The sequence below is a fragment of the Apis mellifera genome, linkage group LG9 (assembly GCF_003254395.2).
Source record: "Apis mellifera strain DH4 linkage group LG9, Amel_HAv3.1, whole genome shotgun sequence".
Lineage (NCBI taxonomy): Eukaryota > Metazoa > Arthropoda > Insecta > Hymenoptera > Apidae > Apis > Apis mellifera.
Genome location: NC_037646.1, coordinates 4,805,079 through 4,824,360, shown reverse-complemented (window position 1 = coordinate 4,824,360; position 19,282 = coordinate 4,805,079). Strand labels below are relative to the sequence as shown.

The window sequence follows — 19,282 nt, the reverse complement described above, 5'->3', positions numbered from 1 at the left end:
AAGTTTTTAGAAGCTTTCGTTTGTAGGATAATTAATTAATCAATTAATATCACTTTTTAATTTCTTATTATCATTCTTTTTATTTAAAAAATTCCAAATACGAAATAATGAATTAAAATTACTAATTTCATCATTTCATTTTGTTTCAGGTGGAATTTTCGAATGCTGTTCATCAATAAACAATAAACAATTGATAACAATTATTAATTTGATCATATTAAATAGCTGTACAATATCCATTAAACTTGAAAATGTTCGAGAAAAAGAATTGTTTGAATAACTGAATTTAAAATAATTGAATAATCGATTAACCAGAAGTGACTGGATTCTAAATATAAAACGTACAATCCTATTATAGCATTTCGATTCGAACGTTTTTCTTCTCGATAACAAAATATCCGAATTGACGAAAACGAAGCACCATCGAATTTGCTATTCTTTCGAAAGCATTCTTCATAAAATCAACAGGTTTTCTATTCTAACTGGCACAATACGCGGTACCATTGAGACTTGGAATCGATATTTTCAATTCATCAACGTGGCCACCTCCTGTTTCGTGGATCTCCTTTCGGCCGATGCATACGCTTTCACGCACATAGGACATTGATACACAGAAAGAGTTCTTTCAATCACCGAGAGATGAACAAGTTCATTTGTAATTTCGCCTATGTATTCTGCGCCAATATTGAAAATCATTTTTCAAACCAGGATAAGTGTGCGTGTTTGCCCGCTTAGGGGAAATGCGAAAGTGGAAAATGAAAGGAAAAATGAAAATTCCATTCCTTTTGTGATCGAATGTTCTCAAAGGGGACGGTTCTCTTTGAGATTATATACATTTTTCGATGAGTTTCCAATTTTTTAATGGTAGTTAACATAACGTGAAATTAAATAAGAATATTTTCAGAATAATTAATCTCGTTTCTTTTATTCTACAATTTTTTAAATATAGTTTGTTCAATATATCTAATATATTTCAAATTTCAGGTACCGGAACGATTGAATATTATAGAAGATGATGTTTACACCTCCATCTTAATTATTACTGACACTATTAACTCTATCGATTGGTTATTAACTATAGTTTATGGTAGCAAACTACTTAGTGTAAGATGACCTATTTGAGTTGGATTAATGACTATCAAGGGAATTGTGCAAGATGATGTACATCAGTCTTGGCGAAATTATAGAGAGAAATAGAGAATTAACATTTCCATTTCTCAACGTTCTAATTACCATTGCTGATACATTTATCACGTACGTAAGATTTATAATAATCTCGTGACTCGTAACCCAAATTACACCTTTGCCTCTCCCGCTATTAGCCTCAACACCAGAGCAGCGTGTATTTTTAATCCATTTTGAAGCAGAGAATATATCGAAAATCGAAATTATCCAATTATTTCGATAATATTCACCTAACCAATATGAGAAATAGTGAGTATTTTGCAACGAGAACAGACTACAAGGGCGTGTGTTCCAATTTAATCATACACTACCACATTATTATTAAATCGAAATGATACAAAGGTTTATGGAAAATCCGAGCTCAGTTCTCAGGCTATTAACATTTCTATCCCATATTATCGAGAAGCCGAAATGCAATATTTCGAAGCGTGTAATTAAAATTACTAGCGATATACGATAAATTTACACTTAAAAGCGTGTCGTTCGCTTCCGAAAATAGATTAAAATTATTAAAATCGATGATAAAATATCCCCTTCCCGCGAATTCCAATTTTTCTCCTCTTAATTGCCAGGCTGCAATCGCGAAGGTTACGGTGCTCCGTTTAATCCCTTTGTGCCTTCACCCACAAGGGGCTGAACAATAAGGTTAAAATATTACGTTACATACACTAGCGCTGGCATTATGCAAAGGGGAAGAGAATCACAGAATTGTGGTAATATCACGTTACCCGTTCTTCCGTAACGAGTTAATTAAGACAACTGTCGCGAACCTCTCCCACTTGGCTTTGCTAAATCATATTTTTTCGAAATTGTTGCAGACAATGAAATTATGAAGAACGTGGATCCTGTCTCACTAATAACAACGAATTTTCCGATCCATTGCTCGAATTTAAATAATCATTCGATGATAAAGATCCATACTTCGTTTCACGTTCACAACGATTCCTTCATTTTTTTCTCCCTTGAATCGTCACGCAGAATTCAATGTAACAGGGAAACGAAACGAATAAGCAAAATATCGTGAATGAACGCTCGATCTCTTTTATTTGTTATCGTAATGAAAATCTTGAATGAGCATCGTTTTTAATAATATCTCGGATGAAGTCGATGAAACCCTCTCCGTCAAGAAGGGGAAGACTACGATGTGAAAGGAATTATATTATTATATCGAGATGAAGAAAGAGAGAAAGAGAGAGAGAAGTGAAAATTTGCGTCCAAGGGGATATATTTGTGGATGAATACATTCGAATAATCGGAGGATTAATTGAAACATAGCCACTTATGAATCGGGGATTATTTTTGGCACGGAAACTCCATCAAGACTTTACTTTAACACCCTTCCTCCCCTTCTCCGGTTATCCCTGTTACGTGCCAAAAAGGATGGGTAATTAACGGGGGCTGCAGCGGCATCTTTCATCGACGCACAATGCGGTAATGATCGTACGCCCGGGGATTGGCTGCGGTGGCGGCCAGAATTCGTAAACACGTTTCCTGGAAGTTGTTATCAAGTTGATTAACAGGCCTTGATTAAGGTAAATCTGTGTACACGTTATATTTCGCGGCGACAATGCTCGTTCGATGAATGGGAGGGGAGGATGTTGCGTCGCGTCGCGGAATAAAGTAAACGGTATAACTCGACGACGATAATAACGATGCGATTGATAATTACGCTTTCGTTGAAATTTGATTCTCTCGTTGGAAATGGAAGATGTTAAAAAAAAAAGAAGGAATCCCAAAATTTTATTTATCTTTCTTAATTGTTTGTATAAACAATTGGTTTACGTATTTTGGAAAAAGATATTCTATACGAATATTCGATATAATTTGTGTGTGTTTAAAATATCTTAGATGGATAAGAGCATTGATTGATGCATTCGAAAATGCAGGATAAAGATAGGAAATATTAATGTTTCAAAATAGCGTAATGATTAATTCGTTTTCAGGCACCGTGTATATTTCAACTTCTATATTACTACATTGGTAGAAGTAGAAGAACGTTATTCAAGTCACTCGAAATTCATAATTCATGATAGAACTCCGAAATTCTGATATGACTGAATATCATTGGAACTCGGTGTTTGAAAATTATATATATATATATCTTTTTCTATATTATTATTACGTGTACATCTGTCCTTGTACCAAATATATTAAAATATTTTAAACGTCGTGGAAGGACAATGTATTCTTCCATTTATTTTATTATTAAAAAAAAAATTATTTTAAAGATAGAAGAAATTTACAAATACGATAATTTAACATTTAGACACGTCGTATTATATATGGCGACAATTTAAAAAAAAATATTAATAGTAACCGAAATGGTGGAAAGGAAATGAATTATTTAATCGAATATTTCTCACCCCCGTATTTGTCACCCCCAGGAATAATGCAGTGTAAATTGCATAATCATGAATATTTATCATACCTGATGATATCGATAACACTCATTCAAGATTTATACAACGAGGGAGCTACAATGATTTTCAGAATTTTATAAACGATTTCAATTTGGAATAATTTTTACATGCATGTATGCAGATATAAACCGTTCATTTTCGAGACACGAGGAAAACGAGGATGGATATCGATTCACGTGGATACACGGCATTCGTCTCGATATGCTTTTACTCCGTGATTCTGGATACCGTAAAAGGGTACAAGAGATTCCCTTTCTCGTTTTCGAGAGAGAATAATGAGGAATGCGGGACATAATACGTCATTGTTACGATCTCTGATTGCGCTGGTTGGAATCTCGAGTACTTGAAGGTTCAGAACAAATACTCCTATTTCCTTGCTAGTTTTCTATCTACGTGGCTCCCAGTTTCTCAATTCTCTCGTTTCCCAATTCTTTAATTTTTATCCCTTTTCTTATTTATTTCTTTTTTTTTTTTTTTAGATTCGAGTCATAATATTATTGTTACAAATTCTTCCAATCACGGTACACAACAATATTGTCGAGAGACGAGTAATATTAAGAATCGATATCGTGACAATTCTGATAATTAAGTTTGTGGACGTATATTGAAAGCTCACAGGTAATATTTCCAGTTAATTGAATAGTTCATCTTTGGATTACGGTGAAATTCATTTTTCCTCTCCTTTATTCAAAGGAAATTTTTCTAGATAGAAAATGTGTATTAATAACACGTGCACGTGTAATTGTAGGATCAAATTATGAATGGAAAAGGGGAAGAGAGATAAATTTTTATATATAAAAATATTAGCGATATTATTTTCATGATATCGTTTTTTCTTTTACGTATACGATATTAAAGGATTGAATGTTTCACGATCTATCGACAAAGTATTTCAATATATTCAACATATACAAGTATTCGACGATTTATTATTCAAGAATGATAAATGAAATTTTACTCGTAACAGGTGTAAATCATTTTATCGAACCAAGCATTCCTTTGAATTGCAAAAGAAAATTACAATCACTTCTTTATACCAATTACACAACGTCTCAAAGACATCTTTTCATTTTATCCGAGATATATATTGAATTCGACTTCATTTAGAGGGGTTTTAAAGACACTTTGAACATTCGCTTTGTCGTTAAAGAAAATTAAAGATCTGGCTCCTCTGAAAACTACAACGCCTCAAGACTATCCATTCTCTAGAATGTTTTCTCAACTCTTCTCATCAATCCTGGCCATCTCTTAAAAACCACACCTGTATTTCGAAAAAGTCTCCCCTGCTTAAAAGGTGATCCAATGCTCGATGGATTCGAGTGTTCCTTCCTATTTTTCTTGTCAGCATCAGTGTCTAGCATTAGACACCGTGGTCGTTAGTCAGAATATTTCGTGGGATGGAGAGAAAGAGAGAGAGAGAGAGAAAAAAGAGAAAGAAAACAAGGTTCCCTAATTGGCAAAGCTTTCCTTCGTCACTTTTTCGTCGACGCTTGCGTGCAAGAATTCCTTCCTTACCAATTTCTTTCCTCTTTCCTGAAACGCTTTGCTGAAATTTTATTATCGCTTTAAGGCGATTGAAGCGCTTTATTGGCTTGTTAAACAGATTTATTTTATTTTATTTATCCCGTATCTAAAATATATTGAAAAACATCGTTACTTATATTTTATTATTTCATCATCGATCGTATATAGAATTCGATTCAAAATTCAGATAATTTTATATAATTTTGCATTACATAACCTATAATTGTCAGCTTCGAACCAGGTTACGTAAACCTGGCATATATGCACGAGACGATAAAACGTAGATAAAGAGCAAGAACGCGAAATAACAGAGATAACATTGTTCCATTTTGATTTACATCTATTTGCAACTCATGGCAATTATATAACTAAACAAGATGGCGTCGTTGTGTTAACGTCAGGAGCAACATAACCTCAATTCCTTCCCGGTTCAGCAGCCAGATAAGGCGTGTAACCTAACTCTCGAAACAGAGGTTACCAACCTAATCTACATTCAAACGCGAAAGAAAGCTGCTGTACAAATACAAGGATACAAGAAGAAGAAAAAAACATGGATTAAACATTTTAATCCATGCCAAGTTCCTTCCCAACGAAAGAAAGCTTGGACGGATAACGAAATTTCGACTCTCGCCGATCGATCGTTACGTAAAAAGTTCTGGAGAAAAACCTGTAAAATTTTATTGCAAAAATTGCAGAGGATCCCTTCGCGGGGAACGGTTTTATTCATGCGCCGCAATGAACTGCAGACCGTGCAGACGAAGATCGGACCCGCTGTTCTTGAAACTGTTCTCTCTTCGAGGAGCCGACGAGGAGGTGGGTTCACCGGCCGAATCAACCATTCTCATCTGGCCGCTGCTTCGACGAGGCAAGATTTTCCGCGAGATAACGTCCCCGATTGTTCTGCGCTCCGTTTTCCAACGAATATCGTTCGTAGGAATTTGATCCGGAACGAAAGCCAGGCAGCGAGAGGAAACGTTCGAAAAATAGTTAAGACCTCTGTACGATATTCAAACGAAACCACGAAGAACATTCTTGAATCGGGAATGGCCAACTTTACGGCCGACATCGTTCTCCTCCTCGATTCCTATTCCTCGACGAAACGAGCTCGCGGTTTTTACGTCAAATTGATTGTATTAAACAGGCACACGTGAACTTTTGAAAGTGTGAGATGGTTCTGGTGGATGTGAATGACGTTTATCAAGATATGGAAAAAAAGGAAAGAATTAAATTATGTGGTTTAACGTATAAATGTTTTTCACAAGAAACTTTGTATTTTTGTATATCTTTGCTCGTGCATTTTAATTCACGTTGTATAAATTTTCATTCCAGAAATTTAAAATATGGAAACAACTTTTAGAGAATTACCAATAGTGCAAAAGTATGCAGTTGTGTAAGTTAAATTCTATTGCCAGATATTACTTGAATATTTGCAACTTTCTGTAATAATTCAATGAATTATAAAACCTGAACGAAAATAATAGAGCTAGTCTTAATAAATGGAACAGATAAATTAATTTCAACCAAAAATAATTTAAAAAAAGAAAAGACAGAAGCGACTAAACATCAATCATCTTCAATCCACTACAATAAACATTATACCACCGACGTTGAAATTGAACGTCGACGCAAATAGAGACTTTCATCGCGCTCGGTCTTCAAATAACTTCCAACAATTCCATATCACAAAGCAAGAAATTAAGCGAAACCCAATAAAATTGATCCGAAGTTACCGATCAATCAAAACTTTCAAAGATCAATTATTTCCATTGAACATTCGACTCGTTTTATCGAGTTTCTCCACACCCTTCTCGTTACCTTCTCTTTCAACCCTTCGGCAAACGATTATATAACGCAGCTCGAAAATGCATTGTGCAATAAATGTGGACAATAACGATCTGAGAAAGGCACAATCTTGATAATAATTGTTGTCCAATTTGATCGACGTTGCCTGCGATATGGATACAAAAGTTGTTTTATTTTTTTTTTCCAAGGGAAACTTTTAATCGGCTCGTTGAGACGGCGAAGTTGATCTCACGAACGAGCAAAAATCAGCGTGCAAGCCGAACAGAGCTCTGGTAAGGTTTTACTCTTAAATGAAGTTAGAGTTTATTGGTTTATCCGAGGCAAACGGAAAGGAAGTTGCCGCGGAACGTGCCCAATAATCCGTGCCGTGAGATTATCCGGCCGGCTGGCAACGGTTTCTTTCCGGTTCCCCTCTTTCTGGACCCGAAATCGGGATGGAATTTTAACAAGTTGTGCGACGTCGTACGCGTGGCTGCCTCTCCACACGGGGAAAACGTACAAAGACTTATGAAAGTCATGAGCTTTCCTCTCACTTGTGTCCCCGGATAAGCTCTCGAGCTTGTCGAAAAGATTATGTTTCGAGAAGAAGCTTCAACTTGATACAGGTTAGTTGAAAGTTAAAGTCCAGCAACTTTGCGTTAATCGATCGTATATGGGATGCTTTTGGGATTTAAACCACCATACAGGGTGGTTATGTAAAGATTATCGTGATTACGAGGACGAAATCCTGCTGAATCTTGTAGTTGAATTGAATGGGACGGAATTTTGGATCAGTCATTATGGATTTCTTTTGCAACATTCAAGTAATTTGGTATTTTTTAATCGATTAATTTATAAGTGATATTTATACATGGAGAAATAAATTTTAAAATACACTTTGAATATTGTAGAATCAGGAAATGGTCAAAGAAATTTTTAAAAATTTCTAAAATAAACCTTTCCTTTTAACAATGAAAGGATAATCTCAATTGTAATGGAATTTCACATTTCAAGAGAGTTCCAGAAAGATTGTTCAATAGTTTTAAACGTAGAAGATCAACCAAAATAACCAGATAAAACTTTCAAGTTTCCTGTTACATAGAATAACTATAAATAACATTAAAACTAAAAAAAAAAAAAAATGATCATTATTACTTTTCTCCTTATAAAAGTCTTCTCAGGAAACTCATCCAGGAAACGATCATTAACTTTCGTGTATCGATAACCAGCAACACAAAAAAGGATATCCAATTCCGTCATCGAAGGCAAAAGGATGAAGGATCATAATTGTTCGATAATAATGGAAGTTTAATTTTTTAAAATACACGCCCTCGGCGACGATTCGCAGTTGTCAAGCATTCATTGTCGGCGGTTTAAAGGGGGTTGGATATACCGCCGCAAAACATCCCTCCCATCGGTGAGCGACCGGCTATGGAACGCTTTTAGAAATAATGAGGACCGACCTCCTTCCACCACTTTCTTCTCCCTACCCTATTTTCTTTTTATCTGGCCTCCCTCGCTTCGTTGGGCTTTCATTTATTGCCTGATTTATCGCCACCCCCCCTGCCGCGCTGCGAATATATATTTTATCTCCGTCGAATTTGATCCTGAAATACGGCGACGCGGGCAGGAACAGTCTGGGACTTGGTCGTTGGAGATTTATGCAAAGATCCTTAAAGCCCTTGCCGGCGAATTATCAATATGCAATTAGCATGGGCCGCTTATCGCCGTTGATTTTAATGAACTTCCGGTTCATTTGTCTCGTAGTCTGCGATATGTATCGCGAAGGCGAAAACGAAGAACAATAGTTGCGAACTGACGTCAGATTAAGGAACCGTCTTATATACCGGAGATATAACTTTATTTGGGATTGGATTTAATGATTCAAGGGATGAAAAGAGATTTTGAGATTTTCAAGAGGGAGATATAAATGGATATTCAACATCGAGAATAAAATTGATTAATTGATCTCAGACAATTTGTTTTTAAAATTCATTATCTGTGCGTAACATACTATCGATGACACGATTAAAAGATTTTAATAGAAATTAATAAGATACAGATGACACATATTGTCCATAATCTCTCACGAAATGCAAAATGATAATGTTGGATAATTGATTAAATATATTTAATATTGAAATAATTTTGAAGTGAACAATATTATTAAATTGATGCGTCTACAAATTAAAATACCATTCTCGAACGTAATCCTCTCTATTCATCACCCCTATTCGTCACTCTTTCACGATTATTCCCCATCAATCTGGCGACCACCGTCTTATAAGATAGAAACTATTAACTAAAGAGGGACGGCCATCGGTGGACAATTATGAGCGTTAAATCTAATTCAATTTCCCTGGCGCCGACCGCGATTTGCAAGTGGAGCAGCTATAGGAAAACGGAAACCCATCGGGAAGAGTGAACAGGAGGATAATAGCGGCAGGAAGCGAAGCTTTAGAGAGGGTCCAAAGGAAACGAGAACGGCGTGTTCTTCACCGCAGCAGTAACAGGACTTGTCACTTTAGCCATCGGGTAAATAAGTGCCATTTAAATGTGATATCCAGACGAGATTTCGAGGAGGGGGAGGGAGGGAGGGAGGGGAGGGAGGGTTTGGAAACGTAGAACCCGAATACGTACTACGTATTCCCCGATACACTGCTCTGTACTTAACGTTTACTAACACTTAGTACTTAACTATTCAATGGTTCCCTACCAACTGTCATTCCCACGAATTCAACACGGCCATTTTCAACGCGCCGCATATTCTTCTAACCTACGAATAAATAATGGATGGTATTAAGAATTGAAGTAATAAAATCGTGGAATCGGTTCGAAGTGGAGGCACTTTGATTTGTTTCTTATTTTTAAATAAGTTTCGAACGATAATTCTCAGAGTATCTGTGGTGTATCATGGAAAAATTGTTAAGAGTTTTGTTAAGGATTTATAGATAGAATGAACAGTGGAATTTGTTGTAAAAGAATTCATTTTTAAAAAATAAGGATTGTGGAAGTTGGTTATTGCTTCTTCTTCTTATTAATTGAAATGTTTGATGTCAGAAAATCACCTGACTTACTTCAAAAAGTGACATTGAAAATACATTTTATGTGTTAAAACACAGAAAAAATTCTCCCAGCTTCTGTTTTAATGATATTTGGATAACTTGTTCATTAATATTTCTATGAGTTAAGAGAAGATTCAACGTCTATGCAACTATAACAATGTGCAAAAGAATTTGTAAAGGAGTCAACCAATCCGTTCATTCAATAAGGAAAAAAGACGAATGAAATTAAATTTATAAAATACAAAATCAAATTTTGAAATATTAAGTCACATGATTAATCTAGCTAATTTTAAACCATGTAATATACTGCATTGGTATAAGTGATCAAAAGTTATCTAACCGGCCCAACCCATGTCAAACTGACGTAACTTACCAATCTTGTCTAACTAATCTAACCCGGATCAAATTCAATTTAGGCTGATCAGAACAATTTTCGGAAAGCAGTAGATACTAAATGCGAAGGATATCTAAGAACTTCGGTAATATCACGATTCAAAGTTGCGAGATGTTTACTGTAATTAGTTAAGTTAAATGTAAATAGTATCATGATATGCAAGATATTTAATTTAAAATTTTTTAAAAATTTTCCATATATAAAATATCATCAATATCATTATCATATACGTATAAAATTTATCTTTAATAAAAATAATGGAGTAAAAATTATTGAATCACCCTATATAGCATCACGAAAATGTACATTAACTCCTAGATTCAAAATTTTTAATCCATTATGATTACAATTATTTTTGTAGGAAATTTCATTGAGATTATTCATTTATTTATTTAGCTTATTATTAACTGCAATAAAATATAATATAAAATGCATTGCAGTTCTCCAAATAAATTTCAGCAACATGTTTATACAAAGTAAATCTTAAACACCGTAAGTAACGTAATATATTTGACGTTAAAAAAATAAATTTCAAAATTTTTTAAAATATATCTCAATGATAATTCCACAAAAATCCAGAGAAACGTGATTTTACCGTCGAATTCATCCCTTCCTCGCTCACCAAACACCATCACTATTCCTACGTGCCTTCGTAATCCCACGTGCTTTGGGAAAACGTGAAACAGCAAAGTAGGGTTGCAAAGGTGGAAATTATTTTATTTCGCGCTTTGGAATATCACCTCGACGGTTCATTCATATTCATAGCGACGCTCAGACACTTCGTCTCCGAAATGCGACTTACCACGATCGCGTTTGGCTGAAGATTCAAGCAATGGTCTCTAGGGCTAGTTCTGTCCCTTATCTCCTTATCACGCACTTTTTTCATTTTCTGATCGCACGATATTCCGCGTGGTAGCAATAATAACGAGAATATAATAATTTTATCATAGCTAGTGATGGGTTTGAGTGTATCGCGAGTAAATTTGAACTTTAACGGATTAAAATTCTTTATTTTGAAAGAAGAAAAAAGAAAGATTAAATGATTTCATGGTTAGTGATAGAATTAGATCGAAATAGATTTTATCATATGGATACTTTACATAAAGGAAATAATGGAAATCTCAATTTGTGATATTTTCATGAATCGAAAAATAAAAAAAAATATACATGTAATGATAAATATAATAAGTATTTTTATTATCGTATAATTATTCTTAGAATTCGAATTAAAATCTTACTCGGATGTAAATACTTTATTTAGAAAAAGTGTTAATTATTATTAAGTGGAAGATGCGATAATTACGTATCATAATTCTGTTGTGGAAATGCTTGTTTTTATTGTGCGACAAGCAGCACATGGTCAAACGTTTTGCTCATTCTGTTGCTAGAAGTGGCGTGAAAGTACTTGAAATGCTTTTGTTGGAACAAAAGCAGCCGCTTTTCAGGTACACACACTTCTAGCCTCGCAATGTTTTCTAAGGCCGCTGAAAATACATCGGCCTATATGCGAATAAGAGAAAGATTTACCGAGTTCTCTCCACAGCTTGTTAACAATAATAAAACGCTTTAACGCGGTTTATGAAGGTAAATCAGGTTTAATGGAAAATTAAGTTCAAATATTTCTATTGATCCTTAAAAAAGAAGGGATATCAATTCTTAATCGAAATTACATTACAATAAATATATAATAATATTGCAAAAATGTAATCTTCACATTAATTTTTCAATTGACATTAATATTCATCCTATTCAAATTTAATTTATAACGAGTTGCATCCATTTTCCATAAAATATTAAAAAAATGTAACGATTAAAAAAGAAACGTTTGAAATATCTTTTTAATATCTCCAAAAATAAAATCTTTCGTAATTTACTCTCATCTCTTTGCTAAATACTCGATCAAACATACTCAAACTCTTTTTAAAACGACACATTATTCGAGCATATCATAGTGGGATAAAACGATCATTTAGCTTGACACGAAATTGTATAATTAATCAAACTCGGTTCTAAAATAACAGTTCTACATGACTTGAACTTCAAACTTCAATTCCAGATGTACGCGATTCCGATGTTACGTTGGTCTTGTTACGAGCGTAGAATAACTCATCAAATAATGTCAACTTCCAAGCTTATCTAAGCATGTAACGTTTCCATATCGGTTGGTACCACATCCGTCAGACGGCCAGCTGATTAACACGCTAACGGGTCATAAGTATTACATTATTCATCCCTCGCAACACTGGTGACTATTAATTAACAGATACATGTATAATCAGTCTGTGATGTTGACAAGGGTTAATTAGAATTTTTTTCGAGAGTCATGTTGCCATGAAAACATTTTCCCCTTGTTGCCTCATCATAATTCGAAGCTCGACCGATGAACAAGAAATCGTAATGAGAACAGTCTGTTATTCTTCAGATTACTGATATGTAATTAATATTTAAATATTCTTTATATATTTAAAATAGTGAAATGATTTTTCAAAATACTGATTTAAATATATTTTTTAGATCTTCGAATTTATTTTTTCTACATCCTGGAGTTGAAAAAAAATTTTGTTTGTGTTAAAAACTTCTTCTAAAAAATGAGAATCTATTTAATTGAGAAATTAAGCAAAAGGACATTTATGGGATTAATAAAGCGTATTGAACTTAAAAAATATTATTCTTTTGTAAATGACGTGGAATATAATTTATCAATTGTGATTTTCAATCTTTATTTCATATTAAAAAATAATAGTGGAATGTAATCTGAATATTATGAATTAATTTTTAAAACGAAAGCGAATTCCATTATACTTTTTCATTTACTTTTTCACAGTTTCACATTGTTATCGTGTGATATTGAGCAAGATCAAATATCGATTCATATATTAATCATGATAATCTATTGGGAAAATAAAGATAATTCGCTTGATTAGAATGGAAACGAACCGCAAAAATTGTATTATTCAGTACTTTCACGGTACTAATTAAAAGTCTTGCAAACGTACAATTGAGTTCCGCCGTTGACGTGGATTAATTAAAATTTTTTTTCGAAAATTCAATCCCAGGAAAGTTTCCGCTTTCTCGTCCGGAATCTGGGTTACGCGTTCGATCAATACACCGCATAAAATATGTGCTGTAATCGAACTTATGTTTTTGCGATTCAACCACCATAAATATATTAATTATTTTTTAAAACATTCATAATATAAAGAAATTCCACTAAGCTCTCTTGCTACGACAAAATTAATATGGCAATATGCAACAATAATAATATAAATAAAGACTTTAAAGTAAATCAATATATATTATAAGTAATAAAACTTTTTTAAATAAATTTCGAAAATTACAATGGAATATTCTGAATTACGTGATGATTATTAAAGAAGAAGGAATTCCTTGGCGAAAGATATGAAGACTCCAATTCGGGGTTTTCCGCCAGGGAATCTTACAATTCCTGTAATTTTAAAATTATCAAAAAAAAGTTTATCTATAAAAATTAAATATCGTGAAAATTGAATGAATTTTAGAGCTTAATCTAAATGATCAATTATCTGATAGATCTTCATTAAAAGAATACGTATTACATTACAAAAAAAAAAAAACTGTATTTCAAGAAATCCACAATTTAACAATTTAATATTGAATCGTTTGAAAAAGCAGTTCCACAATCCGTAATAAAATCATTACGGGCAATCGTGAAATCGTTCGAGGTAACTAGACTCGTGGCAATGGTATCCGTGGAATTCAAGGCGGATTCCATTATCAGAGGAGCGAAGAAGGGTGGAAAATGTCGGCTTAACGTTGAATATATGAAGCTCGCAACGCTGCTGGGCAGCGAAATTGGTCATATCGTGGGATTTCTGGTTGCCACGTTGATTAGTCGGAGGTGGAAAACGGTGGAAAAATAGAAAGAAACGGGGAGGGGAAGAAGGATGTTCCTCCTTCGCCGCGAACGAGCCTGAGGGACGAAGGAAATGCACGGACGGAATAATGGAGCGTAACTTCTCTTCGAGGGGGGAGGAAAAAAGAGGGAAGAAGGTATCGAAGAAAAACGAGCCCTCCTTCTGGAAAGGGAGGTATGATTGACGGCGCTGCTTGTTCCAAACTTGCGACTCTTTCTTTCGAATTTGTAACCGATTACAGGCAGCCTCGGGACATTTTGAAACGTTTTGAATGGTATTTGAAAAATTGGAGAGGAAGTGTGTACGGGTGTATAGGAGAGATATGGAAGGGAGGGATTGGCTGGAAGGTAAATCGTAATGAAAAACTTTTTTTGAAGTTCGACAGTCGTGATTCATTCGCGGAGGAGGACTTTTTATATCGTGATTTAAGCGCGTTGCTCGCTCCATAAATCGGAATTCCCTGATTATTGGATTCTTTACACTTGTTCCGAGAGATAAAATCTATCGTTCTTTTTTTTTAAACTTGATGTATAGTGGAAAATTTTGAGATACAATGACGATTCAAGTTTTTAATGATAAGATAGAGATATTTAATCATAGAATAATTAGGAATTTTATTGAAATTCGTATCGATTTTCACAAATTAAACATATGAAAAAAAGTATTTATAACGATAATAGACATAGTAATAATTTTGAAAGTGACAAAGTATATCATACAATAATTTAAAATATTATAATTAATTGAATTAAATGATTTGTCAAGAAACAAACATAAATATCGTTTATATTAATATTTTTATAGCAGTACGAATTAAAAATGAGTCGACAGAATTTCATGAATCATTAAATTGAGAAACGAAGAAGATCGTTGTGCTCGAGATACGAAAGAAACAGCATTGTGTTTCAGAGATTTCGTAGAACAAAAGATCGTATAGTTAATTGCGAATGTCTGAAAAAAAAAGAAAAAAAGAAAAAAGAAGAAAAAAAAGATAACAATACCGTTGATATCGTGGAGGACAAGCGAAAGAGGGTAAGAGGAATTTCGTTTGGCTTCCATGTCACGGATGATACACTTTTTCTTCGGCATCGAGGATTGTACAGAGTGCATTTCGTCCGATTTTTCCACGATTATCGATCGTCGACTGCCACGACGATGTTTACGACGGGATATTGAAATGAACGTTGCCTTTCATACTTTATCGGATATATCGTGATATGCCTGGAATTTTGATACGGCCGTGCACCCTCGCGATTCGATAACAGCCCGACTCAAAGAGATTGCAATAGATACTTTAAATAAATTCTATGCTACGATTGGAGAAGTAGAATCATTTTTCCTTTTTTTTTTTTCTTTATTTAAGCAATTTTAATCTTCATTGAAAAATTTTTTTTACATCACATTGCACGCGAATAATTCGACGTAATTTTGAATTTTTCATTTTCGTTCGTTTATTTATTCCTGAACTATTCCTTTTAATTTTTAGGTTTGGAATATTATTATGTTTTCTATTGATTTTATTAAATCTTCAAATTTAAAGTAAAGGAAATAGGAAATAATGGGTTATAGATTGAATTCACTAAGCAGTTTTTCATTTAAAAATTGTTTAAATATACTTGACAATTTCGTAATCCATATATATTAATATTTAAATTTTATTCAATTTTATTCTCACTCTACTTTTATATTTCATTACACTGTTATATATTTATTAATTAATTGTTTTTTTTTTTTAGATAAAAATAAAATTATTAAATCTCAAATTGAACAAAAATATAAAACTATAAATAATTTTCTTATATATATCTCCATTAATACACGCCAATAACTAAAATTGCCATTACCTCGTATGGGAGGATCGATTATTCTATAAAAACTTGTGAAACAGATGAAACAGAGAACGAATTCAAGGCGTAAATTAAAATTTTTACTCGGCTATGCAAATTATAGGCCTCGATTTAATCGTGGTAAAATTCTCCCTCCTATATTACAGGATATCGAGATTTCGTGCAATTTCCACAATTCTTTTGCACAATGCAAAAACATTTACGCGAATCCATGCGTTAAGATTATTTTCCATTTTGCTCGGATAAAAGAGAGGCTACGCTGTGTGAATCGAATGAAATCGAAATAAAGAAAAAGACACTCAAGCGTGCTTCTATATAATCGAATAAATTAACCAATAATTGGTTAACGAATTTACTAAATGTTCGAAAACAGAGTTTATTCTAGAAGAATTCGAACCTTTTATGAAAACGTAAAAAATTGCATCGATAATGCAATTGAATACAAGATTCTTAATCAAAGATTTAATAAATATCGTAAGTATTTAATTTACAAATACAGAGTTTGATGAAAAGTTTAATTAAAAACAGATAATTAATATAAAGTAACAAATTAATGTTACCGTTGTGAAAGCACAGTTTATAAATAATTAAAATATACATAAATAAATAAAATCTTAGATTATAAATTGATTAATCTCAGAAATGAATCGATAATCGAAACGAGTAATTAAAAATAAAAAAATAGAATCGTAGAATGAAACGAAGAACCAAAATCCAAAATACCAACGTAATTTCAGAATCATCTTAAATTTCCTTTAATTCTCGTAAGGCCGTATCCCAACAGAGACGATCAAATTCTGCACTTCGATTCGTTTACATTCGAATCTTGGAATATCGGTAAAACCACCAATTCCACCAACACCTCTCTCGATAGTGTCTTTTACCAATCAATTGTTTAACCTCAAATAGCCGTCCCGAAACAACGAGAACTTCTCGAAACATCTCGTTAATTCGAAATCGTGGGGAGGCCAAATAGTGATAGACAGGGACCATAACGGGGGAGAGTTGTTATTTCGCAATCACAACGAAATGTCAGGTGAAACGGTCCATTTGATCTGGCTCGTGTAGCACAGTCGTTAACGCAATGCGAAAACACGTTCCCCATTTTATTTCGGCTTTTAACGAAAACAACAACAGCAACGACGATAAATGTTGCACGTTCATCGCGCCTGATTTTCAACATTCAGGAAGGAGGAAGAAAGAGAGAAATAGACAGGGAGGAGGAAGTGATCTCTATCATGCTAATCCCTCGAGATTTCGCTGTTCTCGGATACTGATTTCAGGCTGGATTATGGTCAATGCTGAAAACTGTGCGTGTTTGTTCATTGGTCAACGGTTTTTCGCGGGAATTTCAAACGAACGAAGATTGGAAATCATTGGAATTGGAAATCGGGACGATGATTTCTTTCGAAGGAAAGAAGAGACTGATTTTTTTTAAAAATTGTCAAGAGAGATTGAAAAATTATATCGTAAAGAAATAATCTTGTTTCTAGAATTATTAGAATTATTAAAATCCGTGGAATTTTCATAAGATGGTGTAACAAGTATTCTCATTTCATTAAGTTCGTGTTCTTTGTATGGTATGGAGGTATTAAACGTGTCATTTCATTAGAAATATTACAAAACGTTTTAATTAGCTATTATTTGGGCCAGATAATACGGTCAGAAGTTTTTAGCAAGAGGCTTTACGAAATTGTATACATGTATTATCGTTTTATCGTTATATCTTAATCCTCTTTATCCGAGAAGAATGCTTAAAGACTTGGTTGAAACTATAAATAAATCTTATTGAATGGTTTAGAATGTTCTTTTTCGTAATAAATTTCAATATTTATTTATTAATGTTCAGAATTAAGATTTAATTAAATCGCACAATTTTTAATCGTTAATTATTCTCCCCATCTGAATTACATTTATTACTTCAAAAGAAGTGAAATAAATTTTCATTGATATCAACACTTTATTTAAATTAAAAAATAATAATACAAATACACACGATTGATTAATTTGAACAAATAAATTTGTTCGCTTCTTATTTACTTTTTAATTAAAAAAGAAAGAAAAAAAAAACTTTCAAATATATTCTAGTTTCAATCATTTCTAAGAAACGAGACAAGAAGTATAATATAAGCTTAATACTCACTGTTCTTGTAATTCTCCGACATCGATGCATACTGCGTTCCGTGATGGTGACCCGATATTTGCCCCAATATCTCCAGATTCCTCGATTGCCGTCCTGAAAAAGGCACAATGGGAACGGGAACATTAAAGATCGGGCCACGATTAATCATAACGGTAAATTAGGTGCTCTCGAAGATAAAGGGATGGCTTCCGATGGCTCTAAGCTTTTTGTCGTTTTTCTTGATCCGAGCCCAAGATTTCCAAGCCGAAATTCCACCGACAATTTAAATGAATCCTTATCTCGATAAAGGGTCCCTAATGAAGCAGACCGATATTATATCGATGAAACCACTTTTTCGCGAATATCTCGACGAGGATTTCATTTCGGGCCGTCGTTCAGGGGAAATAACCAGTGATAATCAGACGAGCTTATATTCGTGTGTACAGTATCGTGATAAATAATGATAGATTTAATTAGAAAATGTACAATTTTGTTAGAAAGTTTTGAAAAGTTTCTCTCGTTTCTAACTTTTAATTGTTTTGCAATTAATAAAATATTAAGTTTGATATTTGATTAAGATTAAATATATAGAAATAAGAAGGGAAGAATTGATCTAAATCCAATTAAATCAATTTGCACATATATGCAAAATATATAACGTAACGAAATTTTTTAATCGCATTTGGTGAATTATTATTTTCACGTGAGACTGAAAATTGAATCTAGATAAATGACGAAAGAAATTGACTTAATGGCTACACCAATTAATCGTCCAACTCTACATTTTAACTAGCTATATACAATCATCCATTATAAGTTGGAATCCATAACCAATTATAATTCCTAATAATAAACGATTTCGAATTCTAATTAAATTATTTTATCGTTTATATAATAATTTCATCTTCCATTTTCATAAATCGTTCTCCCCCATCTCGAAAAATATAATTCTCTATCACGAATTATAATTCATAAGCAATTACAATACCCCGACACGGATCTCGAATTTTAATTAAACTTTGCACAGCGATCGTTGCGACCATTTTTTAC

General features: G+C 33.4%; 1 protein-coding gene across 11 annotated transcripts in view; it reads right to left on the bottom strand.

Annotated features, from left to right (window-relative positions):
• The window catches only part of LOC411345 (neurotrimin), a 442,810-nt gene that overhangs the window by 94,635 nt on the left and 328,893 nt on the right, over window positions 1-19,282 (bottom strand). For all 11 annotated transcript variants that reach the window (XM_026443081.1, XM_026443080.1, XM_026443079.1 and 8 more), the window contains one exon: window positions 18,254-18,346. In XM_026443081.1, coding sequence (XP_026298866.1) covers window positions 18,254-18,275 — 22 coding nt within the window. In that variant the 5' untranslated portion in view covers window positions 18,276-18,346. The remainder of the gene's footprint in view (window positions 1-18,253; window positions 18,347-19,282) is intronic.